Below are 26,327 nucleotides of genomic sequence, written 5' to 3'. Positions count from 1 at the left end.
ATAAGGTCTTCAGCCATTCCTATCCTTTGTTTTTTGGACATAAAGGTCTGACCATGTAGTCTGGGCATTGGTTTTCTAGGCATGGTTCAAGTTTTAGGCCTTGAAGAAGAAGATGGTGTTGGTTTAATATGCAAGTCAGTAGGCCTGAATACACCCTCAGAAGCCGGTGCCTGCACAGCGGCTCCGGACCCACCCAAGGTAGAGACATCAGTAGGTTCCACAGTTGAAGCATCTTGCGGCATACCAGACTTCGAATGGGTCTCAGTAGAGGCCTGCGAATCTGAAGTAGCGGGTATCAGGGGCTGCGAAAGCACCTCACTGAGTACCGGTGAACTGGCGACTGGCTTAGGAGAAGCATCGTCGGCAGCTTTGGACCAAGGCGGCCTGTCTCTGTCTTTATCTTTGCGTTTTTTTGGAATGTCGGTAGTCGGATGGCTTACCAAAGACATATCTGGATAATTGAACCGAGCACCAAAATATTTAGAAACGAAAACATACAGATGACAGATAGTTCGTTGTTTAAATAAGGCACAAAACCGACAATGAGATACGTCGTGGTCAGGGCCTAGGCAAGGAATACAGTGCAAATGAAAATCTTTATGAGGTATTTGCTTTCCACAAAAAATGCAATTATTTACTTTTACTGACATCGGTTTAGAGTAAGAAAAAGTTTCCCCAATGAGGTACTTGGCTTTTTAGTTCAGGACTTTGGTTCTGAAACTCGAAAACGAAAATTTCAGGGTCGGCCGACCAGGACTTGAGAAAGTACAGTTGTGTACACTTACCATAAATGTAGATGTTCGAGTGTATTCACTGTTGCAGTCATTACATTTGGGTAATCCTGCCAGGTTGCCCTCAGTCGGCCTGAATTCCAATGTCTTGGGTCCTGCGTCGGCTGCTGTCACCACTTCCCTGACGTCAGGTCATCAGGGGTATAAAAGGAGCGGCCGACGCCATTTTCTTCAGTTTTTCTTGCCCAAGATGTCAGATGCCCCCTGAAAGGGTAGGCAAAATTTATATATATATATATATATATATATATATATATATATATATATATATAAAAAAATACATGCACCAATATAAACTTTACCTTCATCTACAAGCAAATACATCACATAGGTTGTATAAATCAGAGAAGGAAAGATAAGTTCCAGCAGAAAAAAGGGGGATGGCGGGTGGGTAACCTGGACTGCAACAGTGAATACACTCGAACATCTACATTTATGGTAAGTGTATACAACTGTACTATGTTCTTTGTGTTTCACTGTTGCAGTCATTACATTTGGGTAGAGTCCCAAAGCTAAGGTTGGGAGGCTGGAGCTAAACAGCATTAGGAGCAGCTATGAGGCCCTGCAAAAATGCAGTGGCAAAGCTTGCCCTGGATTTAGAGTAAAGTGGCAGATGATAGTGCTTTGTAAAGGTGTGCACTGAACTCTAAGTAGCAGCCTCTAAAATGTCTTTGGTTGGTACTCCCCTGAGAAAGGCTGCTGAAGTGGCTGCAGCTCTGGTTGAATGTGGCCTAATGCCCTTAGGTACTGGCTTGCCATGGTGAGAATAGCAGAAACAAATGCAGTGGCCTATCCACTTTGAAATAGTCTGCTTTGAGATAGTCTTTCCTTGTGATCTTGCAGCATATACCACTAGTAATTGCTGTGTCTTCCTGAAAACTTTGGTTCTGTACAAGTAGAATCTAAGCTGTCTATGTTCGTCCAATGAATGCAGAATTCTCTCCCCCTTGTTCTGTGGGTTTGGATAAAAAGTTGGCAGATGAATAGTTTGGTTAAGAGCCACACTGGACACCACCTTAGGCATAAATGTTGGGTTTGTCCTCAGAGAAACCCTGCCTGGATAAAACATGATAAAAGGTTCCACAGCCATGAGTGCCTGTAGCTCTGAAACTCATCTTGCAGAGCTGTTTTCCAAGATAAAAACTTTATGTCAGCAGTAGCAGCTGGCTCAAAAGGAGGCAGGGTGAGTTTTTTTCAAGACATAGTTGAGGTCCCATGCAGGTATTGGTGATCTCCTTGGAGGCCTTAAATTTTTGGCTCCTCTGAGGTACTGCTTTAATAAAGGATGAGAAAAGATTGGTGGCTCAGTATTGTTGTTTCTTTCGGCTTTTCCCTGTTAGGGGTCGCCACAGCAGAACTCCGGTCCGCTAATGACTGGTAGTTGATTTTTACGTGCTGAGTTACCAGCCCTGACACACAACCTTCAACGAAGGTATGCCCATTCACGCATGTCTCCACACAGAAGACGCTTTAGCTGAGAATCGAATCGGACTTACTATGAGGCGACAATGAGCCGAAATGGCAGAGGAATGACATTTAATGGATGAAAAAGATAGGCCTTTGTTCAGCATCTCAGTTAAGTATTGCAAAATCTGAGGAATATTTGGTACAGCCGTATTAGTTCCTTGTGCCTGGTTCCAAGCACAGAATCTCTTCCATTTTCCAGCATAAGATCTTCTAGTATTAGGCCTTCCGGCTTCCAAAATGACATCAATCACAGCTTTACTGAGAGGTGTGTTTCGTAAGATTACATTATCCGCCATGCTGTCAGGTTTAAAGTCCTGAGTTGGCTGTGCAGGATCTGACTGTTTTGCTGGGATAGTAGATGGGATGTTTGAGGTAAGGTCCAAGCTGGACATTGAGACAAGTTCCTTAGAATTGGATACCAGTACTGGCGGGGCCAGTCTGGGACAATCAGTATTATCTTTGGCTTCTCTTGTCTGACCTTTAGGAGTAACTTGGGGAGGAGAGGCAGTGGAGGAAAGGAATATACTAATAGGTTTTTCCAGCTGAAAGACAGGGAATCCACTTTCCATGCTTGTCTGTGATAAGTCCTTGTGCAGAATCTTTTTAGTTGGTAGTTGTGAGGAGAGGCAAACGGATCTATGTCCGGTAATCCCCATTTCCTTGTTATCATGCTGAAGACTTGTGGATCCAGCTGCCACTCATGGGGATCCACAAGGTTTCTGCTTAGTTCGTCTGCCAGAGTATTTTCTTATCCTGGCAGGAATTGTGCTTGCACATGTACTTGGTAAGTCAATGCTGTGTCCCACAAAGTCATGGCTAGTCTGCAAAGGGGGTAAGAATGTGTGCCCCCCTGCTTGTTTATATACCACATGACCGTGGTGTTGTCTGTCTTTATCAGTAGTTGTCCTGAATGTAGTAGGCTTTTGAAGGCTGTCAGGGCATTTTGAACAGCTAGCATCTCTTTTTGGTTGATATCTAGATGCATTTGATTTGAGGACCATGTGCCCCGAATGCATCTTCCTGCCATGTGGGCCCCCCAGGCATAATCCAATGCATCCGTTGTTAGTGTCTGCCAGACTGGGGGTGGTGTGAATGGCTGTCCCTTGTTCTGGTGACAAGCCTTCACCCACCATCGAAACACCTGTTGCAGGCAGGGAATGAGAGTAATCATTGTTTCCAGGCTGTGGCAGTGTTGAGTCCAAACACTTTTTAGGTGCCACTGAAGTTTCCTCATATACAGTCTTGCATATGGAATTAGTAGGATGCAGGATGCCATGAAGCCCAAAGCCTGCAGAATTTTTCTTGCAGATACCTGGGCCTTTGTTGCCAACATTCTGAAATAGGTAGTCAGTTGCCTTTGTTTGTCTGGCATAAGATAAGCCATCTGGGCAGTTGTATTTAAGCTTGCACCCAGGAATATTACCTCTTGAAAGGGTACTAGTTTTGATTTCTTTTCATTGACTGTGTACCCTAGGCATGTTAGAAGTCTTTTCACAAAAGCCAGATGCTGTAATGTCCTTGTTCTCTGCTGGAATTAGACAGTCATCCAAGTAAGGATATATTTGTATTCCTCTTTGTCTGCAGAATGCAATTACTGGTGTCAGGCACTTTGTAAAGACCCTGGTCACAGTAGATAAGCCAAAGGGCAGTGCAGAGAATTGGTAATGCATTGAACCAGCCTTGAATCTGAGGTATCTTCTGCATGATTGTCTGATTGGGACATGCAGGTATGCCTCTTTTAGGTCTAAAGTCACAAGCCATGCGTTCTTGCCCAGCATGGGCAGAAGCTGATGCAAAGTCAACATTTTGAATTTTGGTATATCCAGGAATGTGTTCAGAATAGATAGGTCCAGTATTGGTCTCCAGGCCTTGTCCTTTCTGGGTACCACTTTCTGGGTACCAGGAACAGTCTTGAGTAAAATCCTTGTCCCTGCTCTTGCTCTGGTACTTGTTGAATGGCCCCCATGTCCATGAGGGATGAGACTTGTTTTTGTGCCTCTGCCCATTGATTTTTTTGCAGATCTGGCCAGCCGTTTGCCTTTGGCAGGGTATGAAAATGGAACTTGTAGCCTCGTGACACTATATTTAGAACCCACTTGTCTTGGGTTATAATGTGCCAATTTTGAGAAAAAAGTGCTAATTTTCCCCCTAAGGGTGCTGCCAGGAGATAAGTGCTTGGTGCAGGCAGGGGGAAGTCATTGGGACTGTTTCCTGTATGGTCGTGATTTGTCTTCTCCAACTTTGGAGGTAGAAGCACCCCATTGCTTTGACCTGTATGAACCTTGTGTCTGGGATCTGCCTCTAGGGCTTCTGGGTCTGCCCCATTGAGGTCTGTCTGACACCGGAAAGGACCAATTCTTTGTGGGCCAGTGCCTGCTAAACCTAGGTGGCTGTACTTGAAAAAAATCTTTGACAGTTTGCATAGATTTAGCCTTGTCCTCCATTTTCTTTAACACCTCTTCTGCCTTAACACCAAACAAAGTATCATGTTGTAAAGGTGCATCTAATAGTTTTACTTTGACATGATCAGGCAGATTGTGTTCCTTTAACCAAGCATGCCTTCTAATTACATATCCCGTAACTGCGGCCCTGCAGGAGGCCTCCAAAGAATCAAAACCACATTGCAAAGTATGCTTTCCAACTTGTTCAGCTGCATGCAATAAATCCTGCATTTCCTTGTTTTCTGCCCATTCAGAGATCATTTTCTGTTTTAGCAATACCATGACATGTTGCTGATAGATGAAACTGACAGTTTAAGGCCCTTATAGCCAAGGTAGCAGATGTGTAAACCTTTTTTCCCAATCTATCCAGTGCCCTAGAATCTCTGTCAGAGGGGGTAGGGTTTTTTGCTGCGGAAGCCCTAACTCCTTTTGGGACCCTGAGAAATAGTTTCTGGGTCTGCAGCAGGGTTTTTAAAAGGAACTTATGAGAGTCAGGAACCCTGTAATATCTGTCAGGCTTAACAGGAGCTGGAGGTAAGGAGTCAGGGGTACGATCATACTCCGAAAACACATCATCTACAATGTCTAACACAGGAGGAATGGCTAGAGGCCTGTGTTGAGGTAGTAAAAGGAAGTCCCTGAGCCTCTTTTTAGATTCTGAAAAATCTTGGCTCTCCCAGTGGAAATGCTCCCTTATGGTATGCAAGGTTTCCCCAAAAGAATAGTCCTCTGGAGGAGAAGCTGAAGGTATAGATTCTTCAGCATCAGAATCCTCATGGGGGGGAGAGAATATTCCTGATCAGAAGAGGAATCAGAAGAAATAGAAACCTGATCTGAAGATTCAAAGTCAGTCTCTTGCCTAGGCCTCTTATCAGGAGGGGGATGGGAACCCCTGATCAAGGTAATCAAGTCTTTGGCCATTTTCAGCATCTGTTTTTTGGGCATAAAGGCCTGTCCACGTGGCTCTTGAGTTTGTTTCTTTGCTTTAGAAGGTGCTTTAGTCTTTGCCTTTGAAGCTGAAGTCGGTTTAATGTAAAGATGTTTAGGTCTGAAAAAGTATAGTTTTGTACCTACCATAAATGTAGATGTTCGAGTGCTAATACAGCTGCAGTCATAACAGATGGGTTCTCCTGCCATCAGGCGGGTCCTCGGTCGGCCGAATTCCAAAGTCTAGGTCCGGCGTCGGTTGTCGTCGCTTCTTCCCTGACGACAGTGCGACAGGGATATAAAGGAACCAGCCGATGCCATTTTCTTCAGTTTTTCTTGCCCCAGATGTCAGGTGCCCCCAGAAGGAAGGCAATACATAAATTTGTTTAATAAAGCAGTGCAATATAATCAAAATACAGTAGTTGCAAGCAAATACACCATAAATGAATACGCCAATCAGGTTGTATGAGGATGTGTTAGCCTATAGGCCTGTCCCAAGAGGGGAAGGAGGGAGGGAAACCTGGACTGCAGCTGTATTAGCACTCGAACATCTACATTTATGGTAGGTACAAAACTGTACTATGTTCATCGTGCATACAGCTGCAGTCATAACAGATGGGTAGAATCCCAAAGCTAAGAAAGGGGTGGTAGGCACTAGGTGGAACTAGGAGGAGCCAGGATGCCCTGCAAGACTGCAGTGGCAAAGCCTGCTCTAGTTTTGGAGTATAATGGTAGGTGGTAGTGCTTGGAGAAGGTATGTACAGAACTCCAAGTGGCTGCTTCCAAAATATCTTTGGTAGGAACTCCTCTGAGGAAAGCTGCAGAGGTAGCTGTGGCCCTTGTGGAGTGAGATCCGATGCCTGTAGGTACAGTTTTGCCATGAAAAGAATAGCAAAAGCGTATGCAGTGGGCTATCCATTTTGAGATTGTCTGTTTCGAAATAGGCTTTCCTTGAGCTCCTACAGCATAGGACACAAAGAGCGGTTCTGATTTTCTGAAAGGCTTTGTTCTGTCCAGATAGTAACGTAGTTGTCTGTGGATGTCCAAGGAGTGTAGTAATCTCTCCCCTTTGTTTTGAGGATTAGGATAAAAGGTAGGTAAGTGTATGGCCTGATTCAAAGCTACCCTGGATACCACTTTAGGCATAAAGGACGGGTTGGTTCGTAAAGAAACTCTGTCCTGATGGAAGATGATAAAAGGCTGCACAGCCATGAGAGCTTGTAGTTCTGAAACTCTACGAGCTGAGGTAATAGCCAGAAGGAAAGCTGTTTTCCAGGACAAATATTGCAAATCTGATGAGACAGCTGGTTCAAAGGGAGGCAAGGTCAGTTTTTCCAGAATGAAATTGAGATCCCAAGCAGGTATTGGTTGTTTTCTTGGGGATCTTAGATTCTTAGCCCCTCTGAGGAACTGTCTTAAGAGAGGGTGAGAGAATAAGGGTGGATCAGTGTTGTATTCTGCAGAAATGGCTGAGGCATGGATTTTGATGGAGGAGAATGAAAGTCCACTGCTTAGCAGCTCAGCTAAATACTGTAGTATTTGAGGTAAATTCAGTTTTTCAGGATCCTGGCCCTTTTTCTCATTCCAGACACAAAACCGTTTCCATTTTGCGGAGTAAGCTTTTCTAGCTGACGGCCTTCTGGCCTCCAAAATGACATCTTGCACCTCCTTGGAGAGTAGGGTCTGTTCTGATGCTAAGGAATCTTCCATGCGGCTAGATTGAGTGTTTTTAGCTGGCTGTGAAGAGTTTTGAAGCTGTGCTGAGTCAGAAGAAGAGGCATTAGAGGCAGGGTCCATGGTGGGGAATGCGTCAGGCTCCTCAGGAGTGGGTACCAGTATTGTCTTGGCCAGTCCGGAGCAATGAGAATCATCTTTGGTCTATCTGCTCTGGTTTTCAATAGAACTTTGGGCAGCAGAGGTAGAGGTGGGAAGGCATAAACTGTCATTGATGTCCAACTGAAAGAGAGAGCGTCCACTCTCCAGGCCTTTGGATGGAAAATCCTTGAGCAGAATTTTGTCAATTGGTGATTTTTGTGGGAGGCAAAGAGATCTATGTCTGGCCTTCCCCATGCTTGGATTATTTCTGTAAAAACTTTTGGATGCAACTTCCATTCGTGTGGATCTGTCATATTTCTGCTTAGGTTGTCTGCCAGCGTGTTTTCCTTGCCTGGCAAGTACTGTGCTTGTAGTTCGATTTGTAAGTCCATGGCCATGTTCCAAAGTGACATGGCCAGTCTGCATAGGGGTATGAATGTGTTCCTCCCTGTTTGTTTATGTACCACATAACTGTGGTGTTGTCCGTTCTTATCAATAGTTGACCTGGTTGCAGAAGGTCCTTGAAAGCTATAATAGCATTTATTACTGCTAGCATTTCCTTTTGATTGATGTGAAGGTGCTTTTCTTTTTGGGACCATTTGCCCTGAATGCACCGATCTGTCATGTCGCCCCTGAGGCGTAGTCCGAGGCGTCTGTTGTGATGACTTGATTTGCTTGAGGCTTGCTGAATGGAAGACCTGTGTTTGTTTGGCATGCTTGAGCCCACCACAGAAATTCCTTTTGCAGACATGGAATTAGTGGTATTATTGTTTTCAAACTGTGGCTGTGTTGAGACCATATGTTTTTCAGGTACCATTGAAGTTTCCTCATATGCAGCTTTGCACATGGGATTAGTAAGATGCAAGATGCCATGAATCCCAGAGCCTGCAGGATTTTCCTTGCAGTCAGCCTGGTGCAATTTGCTAGTGCTCTGAAGTATTGAGTTAGTTGCCCCTGCTTCTCTGGCGTGAGGTAGGCCATCTGGGTGTTTGTGTCCAAGTTGGCACCCAGGAAAATTATCTTCCGAGAGGGTATTAGCCTTTATTTCTTTTTGTTGACTGTGTATCCCAGAGAGCTCAACAACATTATTACATAAGCCAGATGTTTCAGAAGAATGTGCTTGCTGTCCGCTTGGATCAGGCAGTCGTCCAAATAAGGGTATATTTGTATCCCTTGAAGTCTGCAGTAGGCAATTACTGATGCCAGGCATTTCGTGAATACACTGGGCGCAGTAGATAAGCCAAAGGGCAATGCAGAGAATTGATAATGGGTTGAACCTGCAAGAAATCTGAGGTATCTTCTGCAATTTTGTCTGATTGGGACATGCAGGTATGCCTCCTTGAGGTCCAGTGTTACCAGCCAAGACTCCTTGCCCAGCATGGGAAGAAGTTGCTGTAGAGTGAGCATCTTGAATTTTGGTACAAGTAGAAATGTGTTTAGGATGGACAGGTCCAAAATAGGTCTCCAATCTTTTCCCTTCCTTGGTACCAGGAATAGCCTGGAATAAAAACCTTGACCTTGTTCGTGCGTAGGTACCTCTTGAATAGCTTTCTTGTCTATGAGATCTGTAATTTGCCTTTGTGCCTCTGCCCTTTGATTGTGTGGCAGGTTTGGCATGCCTCTCATTTTTGGAAGGGTGTGAAAATGGAATGTGTAGCCTCTGTTTATAATGTCCAGAATCCATTTGTCTTTTGTGACAATATGCCAATTCTTTGAAAATAATGCCAGCTTTCCTCCTAAGGGGGCTGCCATTTGAGTCTTGGTTGGCATGCAAAGGGGAAAGTCAGTGGGCTTGCTTTCTGAATGATTGTGAGTTATCCTCACCACCTCTTTGTGTAGGAGCTTGCCATTGTCTGCCTCTAAAGGATCCTTGGGATTGTCCTCTGCCCCTCGGGCGCCTGTATCTGCCTCTTTGGGGTCTGTTCGTGGCTGGAAAGGACCAATTTTTGGAAGGCCAATTTCTAATGAAACGTGGGGGTTGTACCTGTAGAAAATCTTTCACAGTTTGCATTGATTTAGCCTTTTCCTCCATTTTTCTTAATACCTCCTCAGCATTAGCACCAAATAATACATCCTTTTGAAGAGGGGCATCTAGTAATTTAGCTTTGACATGATCAGGCAAGGCTTGTTCCTTGAGCCAGGCATGTCTATGTATGACTGATCCTGTAACAGCAGCTCTACATGAGGCCTCTAGAGCATCAAAACCACATTGTAAGGTATGCTTACCCACTTGTTCTGCACTATGCATCAAATCCTGCAACTCCTTCAAGTCTGGTTGTTCAGGTTGTGACATTTTACTTTTCAATTGTGATAACAAAAACTGTTGGTATTTTAGCATATGGAACTGACAGTTTAAGGCCCTCATGGTTAAGGTAGCCGAGGTATATACCTTTTTTCCCCACCTTTCTAAGGATCTGGAATCTCTCTCGGAAGGTAACGGATTTTTAGCAGTGGAGGCTTTAATTCCCCTGGGGCCCTGTGAGATGGTTTCTGGGGCAGCAGCATGGCTTTTGTATAGAAATTGGTGTGAGTCAGGAACCCTGTAGTACCTGTCAGGCTTAACTGGGGCTGGAGGCAGAGAGTCCGGGTTAAGGCAGGCCTCCGAGTAAACATCACTTATTTACTTTTTATTTTTTATTTTACATTTGTTGACCGGGCTAGTCTGGCTGGATACATGTCCATTTTCAGCAGAGGCCCGAGGAGAAAAGCTCCACTATATACTAGTGACTTACAATAAACAAAAAATATACAAACATATAAGCAAATAAAGAAACATTATCATGTAGTATAGTAACAATGCAGAAGCACTTTAACAAGAACTAAACAATAGTGAGGGATCATTATCCCATAATATTTGCAAGAGTAGGACTGATAAAAAATGAAGAAGAGAGAAAATAGTAACACGTAAAGAGTCTATAAATATTTACACTATTAACAAATTAGGATAAACATTTTGTGCCGGGGCACTAGTTTTAAGATAGAGATTTGCACAGTAGGGATCAGCATCTAGGTTCAATAAAAGGAGAGATGACAGGTTGCAGTAATATATCAAGTATAAGAAGAAAAGACAGTATAGGAAAATTAATAAGCAGGTGGGTCGCTAGGTGCACTACACTGGAGGGATAGAAGTAGTGATAGAGGCAAGTAGAAGTGAATGGAGAGGACTGTAGAGAGGGATTGTTTGCTGAGCTCAGTCAGGATTAGAGCAGGGGCATAGCCAGTGGGATTTAAAATGGTTTCTTAGTTGTTTTTTGAAAAGGTGAGATGAGCCTAAAGTGGTCAGTTCTATGGGAAGTTTATTCCAGTATGAGCCAACAGCATTAGTAAATAAGGAGTCACCTGCTTTATTATGAGATTTGAGAGTGGCTACTAGAAGTTTGCTGGCTGAGCGAAGGGAAGTAAGATTCTTGTATGGGGCAATGAGGTTATTAAGTATGGGTGTATTAGAGGGGTAATGGAGAATTTTATATATGATGACTAATTGATGTCGGAGAATTAGATTTTGAAGTTCAAGCCAGTTAAGGTTTTTGAGATTAAGACAATGGTGAGTACGGAATGGGGAACCTGTGGCAAACCTGGCAATACTATGGTAGGCTGTGGCAAGTTTCTGAAGGTTAGCTTTTGAAATGTTGATAAAAGATGGAGAGGCATACAATAGTGTAGAGATGAGATGAGTTTGGGCAAGAGACACTCTGGTGGTTGGAGTAAGAAAGGGCTTAAGTCTATAGAGGGCACCTATCTTTTTATTAACAGCCTTGATGGTTAGATCAATGCGGCAGTCACAGTTTAGCTGATTGTCTATAGTAACGCCTAGTAGTTTAGTGGAACAATCAGGTTTAATGACAGTGCCATTGTCAGACACAATGGAAAAGGAGATAGGGGCAGATTTAAGGGTTGGGGTGAAAAGTAGTAATTTGTTTTTTTTGGGATTAAGGAGGAGACAGATATGTTGGAACCATTTTTCTGCTGCCGTAAAGACTTTTTGGGTGGAAGAGTGAAGTTCTTCTGGAGATAAAGCAGAACAGATGAGAGTTGAATCATCAGCATACTGAATACAAGTGGATGTCGGGAGTGAAGTAGACAGGTTATTTATAAATATGGAGAAGAGGAGGGGACCTAAGATGGATCCTTGAGGGACACCGATAGTGACTGGGAGCTGAGAGGATATATGGCTGTCCCAGAGGACTGCTTGTTTTCTATCTTTCAAATAAGAGTCAAACCAGTGTAATGCCAAAGGGTCAAGTGAGAGAGATTTCAGAGTGTCTAGGAGAAGTTGATGGTTGACCATATCAAAGGCTTTTGAGAGGTCCAGGAATAAAGCAGAGGAGAAAAGGTTGTTATTGCGATTTTTGTTGATCATATCTGTGAAGGAGAGAAGGGCAGTGAAAGTGCTATGGTAGGGCCTAAAACCATGTTGGGAGTCTACGAGTAGGCTATTTTGCAAAAGATGATGTAAGAGTTGATGGTGTATACAACGTTCCATAATTTTACATAGTGGAGATAGTAGGGCTATAGGCCGGAAATTAGAAAGTTCATTAGTGTTACCTCCTTTATGCAGAGGAATGATATGGGAGACTTTCCAGCAGGATGGAATAGTAGATTCGGATATTGTTCTGTTAATTAAGATGGAGACTGGGTAAGCTAGTTCTGCTGCTGCTAGTTGCAGATATTCAGCTGGTAGTTTGTCGGCTGAAGGGGTGCATGGTTTAAGTTTAGAGAGTAACTTACGTATGTGGGTTGTGGACACTGTGCTAAATTTCAGAGTGGAGGTGTTATTTTGAGGAAAGGTCTTTTGAAGGGAAGGGAGGGGAGTCATGGTGTTTGCTAGAGAGGTGACTGTTTCAGAGAAGAAGTTGTTGAATGTATTGGCTATTATATTGGGTGGGGTCTGAGCTAAGATAGCTGGTGTAGGTGTTTTGGTATTCCCTGGATGGAGCAGTTTATTGATTCCTGACCAGAATTTTTTGGGGTTGTGATTTTGGTTTTGTTGATATTGAAGGTAATAATTTTTTTTATCAAGATAGGTGAGTTTTTTTGTAGTATTTCTAAGGTGTTTGAAGTTTTGATGGTCAGTTGGGTTTTTAGTGGTTCTCCATTTTGTCCATAGTTTATTCCTAAATAGCATTGTTTGTTTGTTTTTTTTGGAAAGCCAAGGGGCAGCTTTGGATCCTATTGTAATTAAGTGACGCTCGAGAATTTGTAGGAAAGTGTTGTTGAAATGGGTAACTGCTTCATCAAGTGGGAGGTGTTTTAGAGCTGACCGGTTACATTCTTTGAGTTCATTAAGGAAAGTAGGCAGGTTAAAGTTTTTTGTTACAGTACGATAACTAGCCTGTTTGAGATTGTTATTTTTTTGTTTAGTGATGTAGGTGAGGAGATGGTCGCTGATATTGTCTGGGAGTATTCCAGTTTTATATGAGAGGGGATTATTGTTGATCAATATCCAGTCCAGGATGGCTTGTTTATTGGTTGATTTGTGAATTTTAGTAGGGGAGTTTATGGTTTGTTGAAAGTTAAAGAGATTGAGGTGAAAGGTGGGTTTGGGAGATATGCAGGAGTTCCAATCAATATTAAAGTCTCCTAAGATTCTAGGATGTCCAAGACAGGAGATATAGCCAGAGGCCTGTGCTGAGGTAGTAAGAGAAATTCCCTAAGCCTTTTCTTGGAATCAGAATAATCTTGGCCTTCCCAGTGGAAGTGTTCCCTTAAAGTATGCAGAGTTTCTCCAAATGAGTAATCCTCTTGGAGGGGGATACAGAAGGAATGGACACCTCCGCATCAGAGTCTTCAAAAGGGGAGTAAGAATGTTCCTGATCATCAGAGTGCTCTGAAATAATGGAGCCCTGATCAGAGGACAGGGATTCTTCCTCCACTCTGGGCCTTTTGTCCGGTGGGGGTTGAGAACCCCTGATAAGAGTAATTAAATCCTCAGCCATTTTAAGCATCTGCTTTTTAGGCATGGGGCCTGGAGATGGGCCCTGTGTAGCTTGTCTCTTAGAGTGCATGGCTGCTTTAGACTTAGTGAAAGCCTTGATGGAGAAAGAAGAAGAAGGTCTGAAGACACCTTGAGTGGAGGTAGACCTGTCCACATTTTGAAGTTCAACGCCAAGAGTGGCTTCGGTATCTGTAGTCGGGGTGTGGGCCGAGGAGCCTGCGACCTCGGGCACAGGAGACACCGCCAATGAAGTGTCGTCGGTAGTCAGGGGCTGCGTAGGCGTCTCGCTGAGAACCGGACCACATGTATTCGGCTTTGGTGTGGTGTCGGTAGAGGCCGCGGACCTCGTGTGTCGGTCCTTATCTTTGCGTTTTTTAGACAAAATTGGAGTCGGAGTATCCGATGACATATAGTTAAATGTTTTTCCAAAATAATGCTGGGCGAACTCCGCCCAACGCTTAATGGTGCGTTTGTTAAATGTAGCACAAAAGCGACAGACCGAGACGTCGTGGTCTGGGCCTAAACAAGGTATACAGAGGGAATGGAAATCCTTATGCGGTATTTGCTTCCCACATGAAATACAATTATTAACTTTGTCTGACATCGGTCTGAGGCAAGAAAAGTTTCAACGGGTACTTAGCTTTCAAGAAGACTTTGGTTTCAAAATTTTCGTAATTTCAGGAGCTGGCCGACCGGCACTTGCGAACTGCTTCTGCTTCGGGCACCGCACGGCAAGAAAGACTGAAGAAAATGGCGTCGGCTGGTTCCTTTATACCCCTGTTGCACTGACGTCAGGGAAGAAGCGACGACAACCGACGCTGGACCTAGACTTTGGAATTCGTCCGACCGAGGACCCGCCTGACGGCAGGAGAACCCATCTGTTATGACTGCAGCTGTATGCACGATGAACATCACCCTCAGAAGCCGGTGCCTGCTCAGCGGCTCCGGACCCATCTGAGGGAATAGTATCCGAGGCTCCAATACCTTGAGTTTCCAGCGGCATGGCCGACTCCACGTGGGAGTCCGTAGCGGCCTGCGACTCTAAAGTAGCGGGCGTCAGGGGCTGCAAAAGCGCCTCACTGAGAACCGGCGAACCAGCGACTGGCTTAAGAGAAGCTTCGTTGTTGGTTTTGAACCTCAGTTGTTTACCTCTCTCTTTTTCTTTGCGTTTTTTTGTGAACTCCAGTAGTCGGATGGCTATCCGATGACATTTCTGGATATTTAAATCGGCGTGCAAAATAGTTTATAGCAAAATCATACCGACGCTTAATAGTGCGTTGGTTAAATCTAGCACAAAACTGACAACCAAAAAGGTACAGTTTTGTACCTACCATAAATGTAGATGTTCGAGTGCTAATACAGCTGCAGTCATAACAGATGGGTTCTCCTGCCGTCAAGCGGGTCCTCGGTCGGCCGAATTCCAAAGTCTAGGTCCGGCGTCGGTTGTCGTCGCTTTCTTTCCTGACGTCAGTGCGACAGGGGTATATAAGACACAGCCAACGCAATTTTCTTCAATCTTTCTTGCCCCAGATGTCAGGTGCCCCCAGAAGGAAGGCAAAATATATAAAAGTATATATATATATATATATATATATATATATATATATATATATATAATATATAATCATGCATTGCAATATAATCAAAAAACAGTAGTTGCAAGCAAATACACCATAGAAGGATAACCCAATCAAGTTGTGAGATGAGGAGTTAGCCACTAGGTCTGTACCCAGAGGGGAAGGAGGGAGGGAAACCTGGACTGCAGCTGTATTAGCACTCGAACATCTACATTTATGGTAGGTACAAAACTGTACTATGTTCATCGTGCATACAGCTGCAGTCATAACAGATGGGTAGAATCCCAAAGCTACGCACAGGGTGGTAGGCACTAGGTGGAACTGGGAGGAGACAGAATGCCCTGCAACACAGCAGTGGCAAAGCCTGCTCTAGTTTTGGAGTATAAAGGAAGGTGGTAGTGTTTAGTGAAGGTATGCACAGAACTCCAAGTGGCTGCCTCCAAAATATCTTTGGTAGGGACTCCTCTGAGGAAGGCTGCAGAGGTAGCTGTGGCCCTTGTGGAGTGGGGTATGATGCCTGCAGATACAGATTTACCATGAAAGGAGTAACAAAACCGTATGCAGTGGCCTATCCATTTTGAAATAGTCCATTTGGAAATTGGCTTCCCTTGAGCTCCTACAGCATAGGACACAAAGAGTTGTTCTGATTTCCTGAAAGGCTTTGTTCTGTCCAAATAGTAACGTAGCTGTGTATGGATGTCTAAGAAATGTAGCAGCCTTTCCCCTTTGTTTTGAGCATTGGGGTAAAAGGTAGGTAAGTGTATGGCCTGATTCAAAGCTACCCTGGATACTACCTTAGGCATAAATGACAGGTTGGTTTGTAGGGAAACCCTGTCCTGATGGAAGATGAGAAAGGGCTGCACAGCCATGAGGGCTTGTAGTTCCGAAACCCTACGAGCTGAGGTAATGGCCAGAAGGAAAGCTGTTTTCCAGGACAAATATTGCAAATCTGTTGAGGCAGCTGGTTCAAAGGGAGGCAATGTTAATTTTTCTAGAATGTAATTAAGATCCCAGGCTGGTATTGGTTGTTTCCTTGGAGGTCTTATATTCTTAGCCCCTCTGAGGAACTGTCTTAAGAGTGGGTGGGAAAATAATGGTGGATCAGTGTTGTATTCAGCAGAAATGGCTACGGCATGGATTTTGATGGAGGAAAATGAAAGTCCACTGTTCAACAGCTCAGCCAGATACTGTAATATCTGAGGTAAATTCAGTTTTCTAGGATCCTGGCCTTTTTTCTTATTCCAGGTGCAAAACCGTTTCCATTTTGCGGAGTAAGCCTTTCTAGTAGATGGCCTTCTGGCCTCCAAAATGACATCCTGCACCTCCTTGGAGAGTAGGGTCTGTTGTGGTGTTAAGGAATTTTCCATGCAGCCAGATTGAGTGTTTTCAACTGACTGTGAAGAGTTTTGTAGCTGTGCTGAGTCAGTAGAAGAGGCATTAGAGGTAGAGTCCAGGAAGGAGAATGTGTTAGGCTCCTCAGGAGTGGGTACCAGTGTTGTCTTGGCCAGTCTGGAGCGATCAGTATCATCTTCGGTCTGTCTGCTCTTGCTTTCAAGAGCACCTTGGGCAGAAGAAGCAAAGGTGGGCAGGCGTAAACTGTCCGTGCTGCCCAACTGAAAGAAAGGGCGTCCACTCGCCAGGCCTTTGAATGGAATGTCCTTGAGCAGAATTTTGTCAATTGATGATTCCTGTGGGAGGCAAAGAGATCTATGTCTGGTCTTCCCCACGCTTGGATTATCTTTGTAAACACTTGAGGATGCAACTTCCATTCGTGCGGGTCTGTCATATTTCTGCTTAGATTGTCTGCCAGCGTGTTTTCCAAACCTGGCAGGTACTGTGCTTGAAGGTCGATTTGCCATTCCAGAGCCAAGTTCCAAAGTGACATGGCCAGTCTGCACAGGGGGTATGAATGTGTTCCTCCTTGTTTGTTTATGTACCACATTACTGTGGTGTTGTCTGTTCTTATCAATAATTGCCCTGGATGCAGGAGGTCCTTGAAAGCTGTAATTGCATTTATCACTGCTAGCATTTCCTTTTGATTGATGTGAAGGTGCTTTTCCTTTTGGGACCATTTGCCCTAATGCACCTGTCTGTCATGTGTGCCCCCCAGGAGTAGTCTGAAGCGTCTGTTGTGATGACTTGATTTGCTTGAGGCTTGCAGAATGGTAGACCTGTGTTTGTTTGGCATGCTTGGGCCCACCATAGAAATTCCTTTTGCAAACATGGGATTAGTGGTATTATTGTTTCCAAACTGTGGCTGTGTTGAGACCATAGGTTTTTTAGGTACCATTGAAGTTTCCTCATATGCAATTTTGCACATGGGATTAGAAGAATGCAAGATGCCACATGAAGCCCAGAGCCTGCAGGATTTTCCTTGCAGTTAGCCTGGTACAATTTGCTAGTATTTTGAAGTACTGAGTTAGTTGCCCCTGTTTTTCTGGAGTAAGATAGGCCATCTGGGTGTTCGTGTCCCAGTTGGCACCCAGGAAAATTATTTTCTGAGATGGTGTTAGCCTGGATTTCTCTTTGTTGACTGTGTATCCCAGAGAATTCAATAACCGTGTTACATAAGCCAGATGTTCCAGAAGTATGTGTTTGCTGTCTGCTTGGATCAGGCAATCGTCCAAATAAGGGTAAATTTGTATCCCTTGAAGTCTGCAGTAGGCAATTACTGATGCCAGGCATTTCTTGAATACTCTGGGCGCAGTAGATAAGCCAAAGGGCAATGCAGAGAATTGATAGTGGATTGAACCTGCTAGAAATCTGAGGTATCTTCTGCAGTTTTGTCTGATTGGGACATGCAGGTATGCCTCCTTGAGGTCCAGTGTTACCAGCCAAGACTCCTTGCCCAGCATGGGAAGAAGCTGCTGTAAGGTGAGCATCTTGAATTTTGGTACGAGTAGGAATGTGTTTAGGATGGATAAGTCCAAAATGGGTCTCCAATCGGTTCCCTTCCTTGGTACCAGGAATAGTCTGGAATAAAAACATTGACCTTGTTCGTGAGTAGGTACCTCTTGAATAGCTTTCATGTCCATGAGCTTTGAAATTTGTATTTGAGCCTCTGCCCTTTGATTGTGTAGCAGATTTGGCATGCCTCTCATTTTGGAAGTGTGTGAAAATGAAATCTGTAGCCTCTGTTTATAATGTCCAGGATCCATTTGTCTGTTGTGATAATATGCCAATTTTTTGAAAATAATGTCAGTTTTCCTCCCAAGGGTGCTGCCAGCTGAGACTTGCTTGGCATGCAAAGGGGAAAGTCATTGGGTTTGTTTCCTGTATTGTTGTGCACTGTCTTCGCCACCTCTTGGTGCTGGAGTTTGCCATTGTCTGCCTCTATATGATCCCTGAGATTGTCCTCTGCCCCTTGTGCGCCTGTATCTACCTCTTTGGGGCTTGTCCGTGGCTGGAAAGGACCAGTTTTTTGAAGGCCAATTTCTGCTAAAACATGGTGGTTGTACCTGTAGAAAGGCTTTGACAGTTTGCATAGATTTAGCTTTTTCTTCCATTTTCCGTAGTATCTCCTCAGCATTAGTACCAAATAATACATCCTTTTGTAAAGGAGCATCTAGAAGTTTAGCTTTAACATGATCAGGCAAGGTTTGTTCCCTAAGCCAGGCATGTCTACGAATGACTGATCCTGTAACAGCAGCTCTACTTGAGGCCTCTAAAGCATCATAGCCACATTGTAATGTGTGTTTACCCACTTGTTCTGCACTATGCATCATATCCTGTAACTCCTTCAAATCTGGTTGTTCAGGTTGTGACATTTTATTCCTTAATTGTGATAACAGAAACTGCTGATATTTAAGCATATGGAACTGACAATTTAAGGCCCTCATGGCTAGGGTGGCCGAGGTATATACCTTTTTCCCCACCTTTCTAAGGATCTAGACTCTCTTTCGGAAGGTAATGGGTTCTTAGCAGTAGAGGCCTTCATTCCCTTGGGGCCTTGAGAAATGGTTTCAGGGTCAGCATTATGGCTTTTGTAAAGAAATTGGTGTGAGTTAGGAACTCTGTAGTACCTATCAGGATTGACTGGGGCAGGAGGCAGGGAATCCGGATTAAGGCAAGCCTCCGAGTAAACATCATCAAGTATGTCCAGGACAGGCGGGATCGCCAGAGGTCTGTGCTGAGGTAGCAAAAGAAATTCCCTAAGTCTTTTCTTGGAATCTGAAAAATCTTGGCCTTCCCAATGGAAGTGTTCCCTCAAGGTATGCAAGGTTTCCCCGAAAGAAAAATCCTCTGGGGGAGATACAGAAGGAATGGACTGCTCTGCATCAGAATCTTCAAAGGGAGAGTACGAGTGCTCCTCTTCATCAGAATGTTCTGAAATAATGGAGCCCTTGGTCAGAAGAGGGGGAATCTTCCTCCACTCTGGGTCTCTTGTCCGGGGGGGGGGGGGGTTGGGAACCCCTGATAAGAGTAATTAAATCCTCAGCCATTTTGAGCATCTGCTTTTTAGGCATGGGGCCTGGAGATGGGCCCTGTGCAACAGGCCTCTTGGGATGCATGGCTGATTTGGATTTAGTAAAGGCCTTAATGTAAAAGGAAGATGAGGGTCTGAAGACACCATGGGTGGAAGTGGACCTGTCCACATTAAGAGGCTCAACACTCACAGTGGCTTCGGTAGCTGTAGTCAGGGCATGGGCCGAGGTACCTGCGGTCTCGGTTACAGAAGACACCGCCAGAGAAGTGTCATCGGTAGTCAGGGGCTGCGTAGGTGCCTCGCTGAGAACCGGACCACGTGTAGCCGGTTTTGGCGTGGTGTCGGTGGAGGCCGCGGACCTCGCGTGTCGGTCTTTGTCCTTGCGTTTTTTGGACAAAACGGTAGTCGGAGTCTCCGACGACATTTTATAATCAAAAGCTTTACCAAAAAAGTGCTGGGCGAACTCCACCCAACACTTAATAGTGTGTTTATTGAAAGTAGCACAAAAGCGACAGCCCGAGACGTCGTGGTCTGGGCCTAAACAAGGTATACAGAGGGAATGGAAATCCTTATGCGGTATTTGCTTCCCACAAGAAATACAATTGTTAACTTTGTCTGACATCGGTCTGAGGCAAGAAAAGTTTCCCCAACGGGGTACTTAGCTTTAAAGAAGACTTCGGTTTCCAAATTTTCGTAATTTCAGGAGCTGGCCGACCGGCACTTGCGAACTGCTTCTGCTCCGGGCACCGCGCAGCAAAAAAGACTGGAGAAAATGGCGTTGGCTGTGTCTTATATACCCCTGTCGCACTGACGTCAGGAAAGAAAGCGACGACAACCGACGCCGGACCTAGACTTTGGAATTCGGCCGACCGAGGACCCGTCTGACGGCAGGAGAACCCATCTGTTATGACTGCAGCTGTATGCATGATGAAGATCGTTGTGATCAGGGCCTAGGCAAGGAATACAGTAAAAATGAAAGTCCTTATGAGGTATTTGCTTGCCACAAGAAATACAATTCTTTACTTTTTCTGACATCGGTCTGAAGCAAGAAAAAAGTTTCCCCAATGGGGAACTTAGCTTTATTGAAGACTTCGGATCTGAAATTCGAACACAAAAATCTCAGGAGTCTGCCGTCCGGCACTTGCGAACTGCTTCTGCTTCGGGCACCACGCAGCAAGAAAGACTGAAGAAAATGGCGTTGGCTGCTTCTTTTATACCCCTGACAACCTGACATCAGGGAAGGGGCAACAGCAGCCGATGCAGGACCCAAGACTTTGGAATTCAGGCCGACTGAAAGCAACCTGCCAGCAGGATTACCCAAAATGTAATGACTGCAACAGTGAAACACGAAGAACATCTGCTTCTGCTTTGGACACCGCACAGCAAGAAAGACTGATGTAATGGCATCGGCTGCATGTTTTATACCCCTGACTACCTGACGTCATGGAAGAAGAGACAGCAACCGACGCAGGACCCAAGACCTTGTTAATCAGGATGACTGAATGCTACTGCCAGCAGATAACCCAAATGTGATGACTGCAACAGTGAAATACGAAGAACATTATGTATACTGAGTGTCCAATATTACTTTGACAAAATAAATCAAATAATAAAGTATCACTATGCTTGAAGCACAATAAATCTTCATTTATATTGACCTGTTTGTAGTTTCTATGGTCACTCAAAAGTTGCAGCATAGCATTTTCATAGTCCAGAGTGTGCATATTAACTAGGGCCCCACCCTTATCTACTCTCAGATTCTTGTTAGTATCTAAGTCAGTTAATGCTTTCCTCTCTCCCTGAATAAGATTATCAGTACTGTGGGACCATCTACTAATGTCCCTGAAATGCAGTTCACATAGTGTACCAAAAACTTGTGAGGAAGAGCATAAGGCAGGATTATAAGTACTTCTACATTTACATTGTTCTGTGGGTAAAACAGAAGTAGACAAACCATCAAAAATGAACTTCAAATTCAACTTTAAGTATAACTTAAAATCCACAAACAAATTTGCTACATTTACTTTGTTGGAAGGAATAAATGTAAAGCCGCGTTGTAACACCTTATAGGTGTCATCTGTTAAGTTAACATCACACAAATTTAAAATGTCTATACAAAAATTGATGTTCTCTTTTTTTTGTTTCTGTTTCTGTTCCACTACACAAAGGGGGCAATTCTAATGACTTCTCTAATTTTCATCCCATAGCATTGCTATCACCTATAGCCAAAATCATGGAAAAGTGCATCCATAAACAACTCCTTAACCACCTTCTCCATAACAATCTACTTGCTAACAGTCAACATGGATTTAGACCTTCTCACAGTACCACTACTGCATTACTCTCCTTTACTAATACTATCAACCATAACCGTAACAACACTAATCTATCATCTTCCATCTTCATAGATCTTTCAAAAGCTTTCGACATGGTTAATCACAAACTCCTTCTGCATATACTAAAATCTCTCTCAATTCATCCTTCTTCCTTATCCTGGTTTACATCTTACCTAGAAAACCGCCAGCAGGCAGTACTTTGGAAAAACTCACTATCTAATCTCCTTACTATCTCTTTAGGAGTACCTCAAGGGTCTATACTTGGCCCACTCCTATTTTCTATATTTATTAATGACCTCCAGTCAGCTATTCCAAACACTACTTGCATACAATATGCAGACAATTCCACTATAATCTGCACTGCTTCCTCTCAGACTGAACTCCTGTCACTTACCCAAAAAGCTTTTTCCACTGTTGAACACTGGTTCTCTGACCGTTGCCTTCTCCTCAACCCCAAGAAAACAAAGTTGCTATTGTTCTCACCTACCCACAAATCAAGCTCTCTTAACTTCTATTACTTCCTCTGATAACACTCTGATTTCTCCTGATGCTACTACAAAACTACTAGGAATAACTATTGACAACAATCTCAGTTTTGATTCTCATATAAACAACACAATAAAAGTAATAAACAAAAAGATTGGTTCCCTTTATAGAATCAAACCATTCCTCACTCCTGAAGCTCGGACCACCTTAGCTAGTTCTCACCTTATCTCTACCCTTCTATATGCTTCCACTATTTATACCAACCTCTCTAAAAATAACCTCAAGAAACTTGCCACATCCTACCATAATATTGCTCGATTTGCCACAGGATCCCTCTTCAGAACCCATCACTGTCATAACCTAAAACAACTAGGCTGGCTTGAACTTCCTAACAGGCTGACTTATCAACAGCTCTTAACTGCTCACAAAATTCTTTATCAGCCTTCCAAAACACCAATTCTCTCTAACCTCATTACACCTTATAATAACTTGAAACAGCTACGCTCTTCAAACAAACTACTGGTTAATATTACCATACCCAATAACTCTGCAGGTGACAGCCTTTTTTCTAACTCTGTTGGAAAAATGTGGAACAAACTACCATCTGATATGTCATCTTTGTCTACTCTACCACTCTTTAAAAAACAGCTGAAAACACATCTTAATAAGCACTGGCTTTGTTGCTGTAACAACCCAGATTAACCTTCTTTTTCCTTCCCTTCTTAATTCCTCCTCACATAACATACTATAGACATATGTAAAAAAAAAAAAAAAAAATTTTTATTATTACTTTCTTTTTCTCCTTTTTCAATATTATATACTTATATTTTAGAATCTGTATAGCAAATGTCTATTAAACTCTGTTTAAATAATTTCCTGCTTTGACTATGCCTCTCAGCAAGTATTTTTATGTTCTGTCTCAATGTATTAATAATTTTTACCTTGTATTGACCGTTTCTGTGAATTATTTGTAAATCTCATTGGAGCTTTTCTCTCCGGGCCTCCACTGAAAATGGACAAATATCCAGCTGGACTAGCCCGGTCAACAAATGTAAAATAAAAATAAATAAAATAATAAACTGTTATTCCCTTTCTTCCCTCATTCTTTCTTGTGTGTGGCCTGAACTTCTTTCGACCACCTTGTGGTTCTCTGCACCCCTGATTTGTCTACTAAAAAAGGTCCATTCATTGTGGACATAGCAGCACCAACATTGGGAAAAAAGGGGTTGTCAAGGGACAACTTATAAGGTTGTCGTTTGACCAATGAAGATTCTGTTTTTGATGGTGAGGTTAACAAACTGACTGGATTTTTTACAGCCAGAGGATATGATTTGTTTTGGTTACGTAACATTGTTGCTGAAGTTATAACTCTGAGACAGTTTAGCTAGTCCCATTTTGAGAGGCAATTTCAGTGTAGCAAGTAGGGTGAATCAAAACAATGAGGTGTTTGAGCTTGCCTTCCCATTGCCCATTTCAGATGGAATGGACATTATCAGGTGTGTTACTAAGGAAAATTGGAAGGTGTTGCTTGGACACTGAATTGGTGAAAGTCCTGGGTAATGAACCTTTGTTCACTTATAAACAGGTATGTAACATAAGAAGTATACTTGAAAGTACTTCTAAGACATCACACAATGAGGTCAAAGACCCTGTTGGGACTTTTGCTTGTGGTCATTGCAGGCAATGTAGATACACAGCCAATTCAGGTTCTGTTGAAACATTTCAAGAAAGTTATCTGGGCAAAGGACAGGTTTACATGTGATTCTGTGGGCATTGTTTATCTCACAGTATGTAATTCTTGTACCAGTTTTTATGTTGGCAAGACCATCAGGTCACCAAGTAGAAGGATTTATGAACATGTGTCGGCAGAGACAGGAATAATGCACTGGCACGACACGTTTTATTATGTAACAATTTTAAGAAATTTACATTCTTTGTTTTAGACAAAGTAGTTTGTGGTCCTTTGATGGGTAATTTTAAAGCCTTATTAGAATGTAGGGAAACTAAACGGCAGATAGCTTTAAGAGCAAACTACCCTCAAGAACTAAATGAAACTATTAACATTGAGCATTTTCTTCAGTTACAAAGGCTTTGATGTAGTGAGCCAAGCTGTTCACAAAATGGGCTTTATTTGATGAAACACTGTGTAGTAGTTTGTTATTGTTGACTATTATGTATATACATTTTCATGTTTTTAAACATATGCAATGTTAAAAAATGTTGTAGTGTATTTTTAAATTTTCATGACATCACAGTGGCTATTTAAATAAGTTATTTGAAGCATTTTATCACTGGATGATTTTTTTGCACATGACAAGTACTTAAAGGGTGGTTTCAAGTTTTTGTATTTATTCTGATGACGTTTCTGGTGTTTTATTAAACGAACGAAAGCTTATAGGTTTTGTGGTCCGGTTCCTTCCTGGTTTGCTGCCTTCTCATTTTTATTTTGTTCTTTGGAGTTGTTCTGCAGTTTTTGGTTAACATTATGACTGAGTTACAGGAAAAATACAGTGGGGGAACTAAATAAATGTAGTTCTGAAGGGCTTCAGCATGATAAAACTCTCTGCTGCAAAGATTCTTATTGAAGAAATCACAGTACTTGATGTGTGGTAATGCTTGCAGGGAGGGCAGAGAGACAGGTATGATAAAAACTGCAGAAAGCTGTAATGAAATGTACAACCATTGGGGTATGTCAAGAGCTGCTAACAGGCCTAGCAGTGTTACAGGTAGGTTGAGTGGCAAGACCAGTCTGTTTACAGACAACTCATAGGTGTTGATGGGTTGTCTGGGATGCGAGGGGGGGGGGGGGCAAATAAGGGCTACAGAAGTAACTCAAATGGATAGTTAAGGTGGCTGAAACATGGCAGATGATATTCATTGTTAAAAAATACAAAGATGTCTGAATGAAAAAAAATGCATGATGCAATGATGCACTTCAACACCAGAACCCCCCACTGGGCTTATTTGCTGCAGGGGTAGCTTTAGTAGAATGGAGAAGGAAAAGGCCCAAGAGCAATGCCCAGGATGAACAGGTTCTAATGGCAACACTGATTCCTACAATGAACCAAACAATTCAGTGTGGCAAGTCAGTGGCTAGAGTCACCACGGTACTTGGCTGCACAGACTTAGACAATGACTTCAAACAGCTATAAGTAACTTTATTTGCCCACAGCACTCTGAAAAAGCCAAGATTCTGCATTTGACTAGCATATGTACAAAACTAATCTGAACAATATCACCCTTATCAAGTCTAGAAGCAAAATCAAACTACAAAGTACTACAGTTTTCTATTGTAAATTTACTACCAAACATAGCAGATTGTACCCTTTTGTAATACATATGTAACCAAATCCTGTAACACTATTCTTTGTCTAGTAATGCACCTGCAAAACAACAATTAATGGGGCTTCCCTTGTCTAGTCTAACACAAAAAAACAGACTTGATGATCCTAACCTTGGCCTGTCTAATGTACAAGCAAGAAATCATGCTTTGTAGGTATGGTCCAGGGTGCAGCATGACGATAACAGTATGTCATTTTTCTACATACTACAGTTTAGCAACTGGAGCTGTGACAGCGATGCTAAAATACCCTGCTATGCAATCTTCCTCTTACAAACTTGAGTACATAAAAAAAATAATAACTTGTTAAAATGTGACTTGAGCCAGCCTGTCTGTAATTCTGCTTGAAGTAACGTTTCTTACCATCTTCTGCCAAGTCCTTATTCATGATGAGTTTTCCATGCCGTAAGTAATTTAGAATTGGCCCAAAGTATGTTGGATCTCTGTCTATCAAATAGGCACCAGTTTCATCCTGCAAAATACCAACAGAATAATATTGTGTTAAGACAAGTCTTTAAGATACATTTTGCCTTTTCGCCATTTGTTACACAGTACCACTGGCCAAGACAAGTGCATTAAGCAGAGGTTACTTTACATGAAAGGGACAAATAGAAATTGCAGCTTGACTGTAATTACTTTTGTAAGGAGCAGAGTAAAGCACAGCAACAGAGGTGCCAACCCTGTAAGTTACTAAAGCTGCATTAAAACACTGAGAGTTATTTGAACAAAATGAGCAGTGTCAGTGGCTTAGTAGATTTTGTGTGTGTGTGCAAGCGTGTGTGTGTG

General features: G+C 43.0%; 1 protein-coding gene across 1 annotated transcript in view; it reads right to left on the bottom strand.

Annotated features, from left to right (window-relative positions):
• The window catches only part of KCTD2 (potassium channel tetramerization domain containing 2), a 551,781-nt gene that overhangs the window by 361,752 nt on the left and 163,702 nt on the right, over nucleotides 1-26,327 (bottom strand). Inside the window, exon 2 of the mRNA XM_044068805.1 lies at nucleotides 25,905-26,013. Coding sequence (XP_043924740.1) covers nucleotides 25,905-26,013 — 109 coding nt within the window. The remainder of the gene's footprint in view (nucleotides 1-25,904; nucleotides 26,014-26,327) is intronic.

This window comes from Protopterus annectens, chromosome 4.part0 (genome assembly GCF_019279795.1).
Source record: "Protopterus annectens isolate FY-2018-M chromosome 4.part0, PAN1.0, whole genome shotgun sequence".
Taxonomy (NCBI): Eukaryota; Metazoa; Chordata; order Ceratodontiformes; family Protopteridae; genus Protopterus; species Protopterus annectens.
The sequence above is the reverse complement of the archived record's forward strand: the minus strand, read 5'-3'. Positions and strand labels throughout refer to the sequence as shown.